Source organism: Nannospalax galili, unplaced genomic scaffold, assembly GCF_000622305.1.
Source record: "Nannospalax galili isolate Female #2095 unplaced genomic scaffold, S.galili_v1.0 scaffold558, whole genome shotgun sequence".
Classification (NCBI taxonomy): Eukaryota; Metazoa; Chordata; class Mammalia; order Rodentia; family Spalacidae; genus Nannospalax; species Nannospalax galili.
This window is the reverse complement of record NW_008340850.1, coordinates 1,162,948-1,170,988: the sequence shown is the minus strand read 5'-3', so window position 1 is coordinate 1,170,988 and position 8,041 is coordinate 1,162,948. Positions and strand designations below refer to the sequence as shown.

Below are 8,041 nucleotides of genomic sequence, written 5' to 3'. Positions count from 1 at the left end.
CTGATGCATACAAGGTAAATTTCAATTAGAAATAAATAAAATTATAGTAATTACAATATGAGGGAAAATTAAGGCATTGTAATTAACAGGTACAATTGGAAGTATCAATCAAGGTAATAAAGATCAATTGTGTTGTAAATTTAAGTTCTATAAATAATTTAAGTCAGTTATTTATAAGGAAATGTAAATTTTATCCAAAAAAAATAAAATAGATATCTCTTAATACTTTGGAAATGTAATAAAATATAATAAATTAGTCTCCATAAGCACAAAAATAACACAACTGAATAAATATACATTGGAGAGATGACAATGAAATTTTAAAAATATAAAAAAATAAGAATTTGGATTTGAAATGAGTCCCTTCCACTTTATGAAAAACAGTTTAGGGCATTGACAAGGACCAAGTAGATGAGGGAAATTCATCCAAATGTCATATTATGAAGTGATAGTTATTGGCGTTGCAATTGGATGACTTTTTAAACATTTACTTGTTTCTCAAGGATAAAAGCCAGTGACATGGAAAGAAAAAACCATACAAAAATAGCACAGTTCCTTCTTCTTGGCCTCTCTGAGGATCCAGAACAGCAGCCCATCATCTTCGGACTGTTTCTGTCCATGTACCTGATCACAGTGCTTGGAAACCTGCTCATCATCCTGGCTGTCATCACTGACTCCCACATCCACACCCCCATGTACTTTTTTCTCTGCAACCTGTCCTTTGTGGATGTCTGTTTCGTCTCCACCACAGTCCCAAAGATGCTGGCGAACATCCAGGCACAAGACAAAAGTATCTCCTACAAAGGATGCCTGACTCAGGTGTATTTTTTTATGATTTTTGCTGCAATGGATAATTTTCTACTGACTGTGATGGCATTTGACCGTTTTGTGGCCATTTGTCACCCCCTCAACTACACTGTATCCATGAACCCTCAATTCTGTGGCCTCCTGGTTTTGATATCATGGATGATTTCATTCTGTGTCTCCATGACTCATATTCTCCTGATGATGAAACTGACCTTCTCCACAAGCACTGAAATCCCACATTTCTTTTGTGAATTAGCTCAGGTTGTAAAAGTTGCCAGCTCTGACACCCTCATCAATATCATCTTCATGTATGTCATGACTGCTGTGGTGGTTGTGTTTCCTGTCATTGGCATCCTCTACTCTTACTCTCAAATTCTCTCCACCTTATTGAGAATGTCTTCCATAGCAAGCAAGTATAAAGCGTTTTCCACCTGTGGGTCTCACCTCTGTGTGGTCTCCTTGTTCTATGGAACTGGGCTTGGTGTTTATCTTAGTTATGCAGTGGCCAGTTTTTCTCAGAGTATTGCAGTTTCTTCAATAATGTACACTGTGGTCACACCAATGCTGAACCCTTTCATCTACAGTCTGAGGAACAAGGATGTGAAGGGGGCCCTGCAAAGACTCTTCAAAAAGGCACCTAGTTTTCCTTCATGAACCACTAACAATATTAAGTTGACATTGTAATCATATGGTGTGATTTTCATATCCTATTTTCACCCTAAATATTGCACTTAATGTTGTCCTTTAGTGAGGCACCTATGACTTTGACTTATAGGAATTTGTATTTCTTTCTCCTCAGATACTTCCTTAGAAATTTCATCTACATTTTTATTATATATGAGCATATTTTAAATAAAAAATTAACGAATTTATCATTCTAATGTTTTTGAGTCCACATACATTATAATATTAAATATGAAGGCTGTTCACTGTAAGATGCTGACATTCCCATTTAAGGTTACACAATTTGCTATACTCTGTATGTTAACCATTTGTGGTTCTCTGGGTTAATAACCATAAAATTCAAAGAAAAAGATTCTTTGATGAGAGATGAGAGATGCACTAATCTATGAATACAATAGTAAATCATATATATAATGTCTATTTATCAAAATAATACCTATATCCCATCTTCTCCTCCCAAGACTCATGGATCATTGCCAAAGAGGTAGCAGAAATATTTGAAAAGCTGCAAGTGGTAAATGGATTCATGGAAAGTGTGTTTTTTGGACACCACAAGACAGTCTCACACATGAGTCCATAATACTTGTGACAGCATACATAAGACCTGTGAAGCCTGAGTCAGACAAAATCTGAGAATGGGCCAGGGCAGAGGTCAAGAAACCCCAGCCTTGACTGAGGTTCTAGTGGCGACTGATAGCTGCTGAACTAAGGAGAGTCAATTTCCTTTAAAAAATGTGCATTTCTAGGTTTGCAGATGAATTATTACACTTATATAATCTTTTACTCATTATAAACTCTATAAGACATAAAATTAAATGAGGTTCCAACGTTTAAAAAAGATCTCCACTTCGTTGTCAAAACACACAGTTTCATCCAGAAAAATTCATTCCAGGGCTCTTGATATTGAGACGTTTTCACATGATTATAGAAGAGCAATAATTCATCTGTAAACCTAGAGATGCCAAGGATCTCAAAAAGTAACTGACTGTGACTACTAATAATCAGATATATAGAAATTAGAAACGCATATGCAAACATCTTAGTGTCAATTGCATTAAAAATGAATTTTTCTGTATGAAACTGTGTATTTTAATAATGAAATGCTGTTGTAATGAAATGCTTCTTCTAATTATGTGGTTATTAAATAAATAACTTTTTAAAAATAACTATATATCATGCATGTGAAAATGTCTCAATGTCAATTGCCTTAAAATGAAGTTTTCTGCATGAAACTCTGTATTTTAATAATGAAATGGAGATCTTTTTTAAAGGTTAAAACCTCATTTAATTTTATGTCTTATAGGTTTTATACTGAGTACAATATTGTATAACTGTAATAATTCAACTGTAAACCTAAAAATGTACAGCCAATTTTGTAAGAGGTGCAGCCTAGCTCAGAAAATTGTTATTGAATATGTCAATGCTGATGTAATGAAATGCTTCTTCTAAGTATGTGGTTATTAAAATAATAAAAAATAAAGGGATCTTATCCAAAAAAAAATGTGATACTAATCCCAGAAGTGAGGAGGCAGAGGTAGGTTTATCTTGTGAGATCGAGGCCAGGTCTACACAGTGAGTTATAGGACAACTGTGTCTACAGGGAGGCATTATCTCAAAAAAATGCAATGCTGGGTAATTTGACCAGGTTTCAATAGGTGGACTCCAAGAAAGACATTTGTGGAACACAAAGTAGACTCAACAGACCTCAGAGGAGTAAAGTAATAATAGAGGACATGGGGTCACTGTGATAATAAGTTGCAAGTGGAGATGGGGAGGGAGCCTGTACGTTATTGAAATATACTATATGTTATTCCCAAAGAATCAATAAATATATAAAAAAGAATCAACAGAAGAAAAGTAAAGAAACTGATGAGCTGCTGTGTAAATCACAGTGCTTCCATTTGCATACATAGCTCTGAATTTCCCCAAGAAACTAATAAAAGAAGAAACTGAAGGGCTACAGAGAGGCCTCAGTAGATAACAGCACTGGCTGCTCTTGCAGAGAACCTGGATTCAGTTCCCAGCACCTACATGGTGGCTAACAGTCATTCATACCTCCAGTTCTGTGGGATCCTACACCCAATTCTGGCCTCTGAGTGTCATTGCACACATATGGTATACATACATACATGAAGCATGCATATTTTATACACATAAAATAAAAATAAGAGCTAGGCCTTGTGGCACATGCCTTTAATCCCAGCTCTCAGAGGCAGGTGGGTCAGCTAGGTCTAAAACCAAAAACCAAAACAAAACAAAGAAGACCTCATACATAAAAAATAAAATAAATCTTTTTTTAAAAAAAACAAAAGAGTTACAATGAGCACAATTAGCCATAAAGCTGCTGTCATCATGCTGTCTGCCATCAAGTTTCCAGCCTTGAAGTGCAGAGGCTGGGATTTAAGGTAGAAAGGCGATCTCCTCAAAAGAAGCATAGTAGGGAAGATTGCACTTCCTGATATTACTACATTAGGCTGTTGAGGCCTAGAAAGATTTGAACCATAATTAGTACAACTGGGCACTTTAAAATACACTGAGGAGAAGTCTGCCACGTAAGAAATTTTTTGAATGGCTCAGGGCTTAAGAGAATTGGTGGCTCTTGCAAAGGACCTAAGTTTGGTTCCCAGCACACACAGAGTGGCTAACAACCATCCATAGCTCCAGTTCCAGGGAATCCGATGCCATCCACTGGCCTCCATGGGCATTGCACATATGGGTGCACTTACATGCAGGCAAAACACTCATATATATACAAAATAAAAATAAGAAATAAAAGAAATAAAATTTAACTTGTGGGAATGCAGAGGTGCAGGAGAATTTTCTATTAAAGAACCTTAAAATAGTAGTGGTGGGGTACAAAACCGAGAAACCTATATTTATATATTAAAATAATAAATTATGCAATTCATCATTTAATGAAGAAACTGAAAAAGAACTGAATAAAAGAAAAATGCTTTAAGAAACAAAAAGATGTTGAAGGTCTTATTTCCCCTGAAAGAATTGGAATGAAATCGTAAAACAGTCAATGAAAAATCTTTAACATATTCAAGCTGTATTTGTTGCTTTAAATATATATGACTTTAATCTAGAAAATTTTCTTTGGGATTTTCTGAAATCTCACATTTCAAATGGATTAGGCTGAGATTATGATGCATAGTATTCTGGAAACTGACAGTGAATTCACAGGCCTATCTTTGCATCCCTTTGAAAGCACATTTATTAAATATTCAACTTCAAGAGTTAGAGAGATGACTCAGTGATTAAAATCACTGGTTACTCTTGCAGATGCCCTGGGTTTGATTCCCAGCACACACATGGCAGTTAACAACCATCCATAACTCTGGTTCTATGGTATTTGTTGCTCTCTTCTGGCCTCCATGAGCATTGTATAACATGGATGCACTTAGATACATGCAGGCAAAACCAATTATACACATAAAATAAAAAATTATATTAACTTTAAAACATTCAACGTCAAAGTTGGAATCTGTCCTTATAAAGTATGTACTTATGAGCACATAGGTCCTAGTGACCTATTTAATTGTACTTAAATTCTGCTCCACTAGAGTGAATTCATGGGTGGTACTGTAAACTCAGTCAAATACATATGGCAGGAAATCCTAGAGAAAACTATATCTCTGTCATATTTCTAGATAAATGAAATTTCTTAGTATATGCTAAAAACCAATACTTACATCATAGACAAGAATACCATATATCACTTATCAAAGAAGCTTCTTTTTGAAACAGATGGAAGCTACTGCAGAATTGCACAATTGCTCAAACACAGAGAATATGTATCTGAGAGATGCCATGTATTAGCTGACACATCTACAGTTCCATGACCAAGACTCATGGAACACAGTGGAACAAGGGGTATATAAAAAACTAATTCAGCCCTCAACTCTCACCAGTAAAGTTTCTTTATACAACAGAGTGTGAAACACACAAAAGGCTACAACTCTCCAAGTTCCAAAGAATTAGAGACTGCAGAGTGTAGGATAGGACTCCTATATGGAACCTCATCCACCCACAGCTCAGTTACAATTGTAGAAGAGGGAGCAGAAAGATTGTAAGATCTAGGGCTGGTTCATGACACTTGGAAGTAGAGACTTTCAGACCACTGGAAGATTCCACATATGAACTTGCAGCAATGGAGGCATTGAGCACAGGACCCATGCCAACACAGTTAAACAAGTGCCAGAGGGGAGGAGAAAATGGGTGGTGGACCAGCCCTACACTGAAAACTACTGGAGCCTGACTGATACTGGGTAAGGTGGAATTTGCCTTACACAGAATCTCTAGATGGAGAGATTAGTAGTCTGATTAGATTCCAGTGGATGAATTTACACTGAAAGACATCTGGGTACAAATACTTGACTGGATAGGATTTACCCTGTGTGGCAGAATACATGAGGTCTTGTGGGGGGACAGGTGAGACATGGAAGGGGGAGGGTATCTAAATTTGATTAATAACTGTTGTATGAGAATGTAAAAGCTCAATACTTTTTTTAAAAAAAGAAGAGATTCCTAGTGACATTTGCCTAGAATCACTCAGGGACATTGCTTCATGCTTTACAGTTATTCTTTACTGTTCCTTTCTTCAGCTTCAAAGTTGTTCATTTCTTCTTTCTTTTATTCTTTCTCCCATGTCCACCTTGTTTCAGGAATTTATAATCCCACTTTTGTGAAACACTGAATACTTGTCTTCCTTTATATGGCTGATTAATTTTTTTCACATACTATATTAAGATAATACATATGTTCATACATGTAGTAACTTATGATGTGGTTTTTGTTAAAATAGCTAGTTACACACATACTATTCAAGCATTAATAATTAAGATGACTTAAAAGATTGTAGTTATAGTGTTCCTAAAAGCTTAGACATAACTCACTCTTGCCAGGAGATGAACCCATATTGCCAATATTAATAATTAGAATTTTTGAAGTTTGATTGTTTTTCATACCTAATGCAAGAGTATTGTGTCTTTTCTCTATTGCCTGGAGTTTGATTTTACATTCTGCCTAGTTTGAAAGAATCAGCACAAAGTGACAGGGGATAAGTTGGCCAGAAAGGGAAGAAGGGTTCCGCCTTCCTAGATCCTCAAGATCTAAGAATGTACCAGGGTCTTTTTAAAATATATTTTTCTCTTTATAACCCCTTGCTGATAGGCACCCTCCCATATAGCCCCCACTGTATTTCCCGAGTTATACCTTTTATGTTAAGGCTTATCAATTCAAGCTAGTGTCCCCTGGTGTTACACAGTACAAATTGTTTCACTAAATTTTTCCCTTCCCACTCACTGGGAGACTGTCCTTCAATCACTAGGTCTCCTGGTTCTGACACTGGTTCTATTTGAATTTTGAATTTTTTATACTTTATATGACATTTGGGAGGGAGGTCACTTACAAAAAAATGGCTTCTCACAACCCATACATCATTCAAGCCCACGTGTAGTCTCTATCAGCTTTTGTGCACTGTGCCCTGCAGGATATCTGGCTGCCTGCCACTCCACTGCTTCCCCACAGCCCTGTGCTTTACTCCAAGTTTCAAAATGGCCACAGCTCCACTCCTTTTCTCAGGATGCCCTGCATCACCCACTCTTTTCAGAGGAATGAGTAATTTTCAGGCTACACTCCACCCCTTTCCTCTGGCTCTTACAATCTTTCTGCCATCTCTTCTGCGGATTTCCCTGAGCCTTGGAGGGGGTGGCAGATGCAGGGTGATCTCTCTTGTATTATGGTGAGATATCCCATCATTTGTCTTCAAGACGTGGCCACTGACCTATATCAGTGGTGTTTCACCTACTATAAAGACAAATGGAAGGAAGTAGACACATCTAAACAAACATGAAGGTAAATACAAATGCCTAGAAGATATCCTAGTAGGTGTATCATATTCATTAGGCAGTATTCTTGCAACAGCTTCCCTGCTGGGGCCTGTAGCATTCCCTGATACAAGGGGTTGGCCTGGTCTATAGCACTAGATGTGTGTTCCACCCGTAGGAGTGGACCTTATCCAATTAGAAATTTGTCAGTTGTACATGTTAGTCAAGCCATTATTGCACTAGCATTTCTTCACATGTCCATAGTGTACAGCATGTGGGGCCCATTGTTGAGAAGAATCATAGGGGATCCTTTTTCCCAAACCATCTGCATACTGCCATTTAGCACTATGAAAGCCATCCATCCAGCGGCATGTAATTTTTAGTCCCATCTATTTTTCTCCCATGCTCACATCATGCAGTGTCTTTAGCAACGTGGCCTTACCGATCTTTATAATGTACAACTGACATTAGTGGCAATAGCCTTGGTTAATTTGAGGACCTCTAGGCTCTCTCTCTCTGATCAACAACTCATAGGGGGGCAACCCACACCAGGTACTGTAGTTTTTCTTAACAGTTGTATAGTTTTGGGAGCCTCTATTTTTATCTTAACCAACCATAAAACTCTCAAGAATCTTACAGCTATAGCTCGTCTTTATTTCTTCAGGTAAATTTCCAATGGGATTCACATCTGTAAAACATTCAAACATTAACATCATATA

General features: G+C 37.1%; 1 protein-coding gene across 1 annotated transcript; it reads left to right on the top strand.

The window, feature by feature from the left end:
• Positions 1-513: 513 nt before the first annotated feature.
• LOC103736373 (olfactory receptor 7D4-like) lies at positions 514-1,461 on the top strand. Its single transcript, XM_008835842.2, has one exon. The coding sequence runs from the start codon at positions 520-522 to the stop codon at positions 1,459-1,461; it is 942 nt and encodes a 313-aa protein (XP_008834064.1). The 5' UTR covers positions 514-519.
• The last annotated feature ends 6,580 nt before the right edge of the window (positions 1,462-8,041 follow it).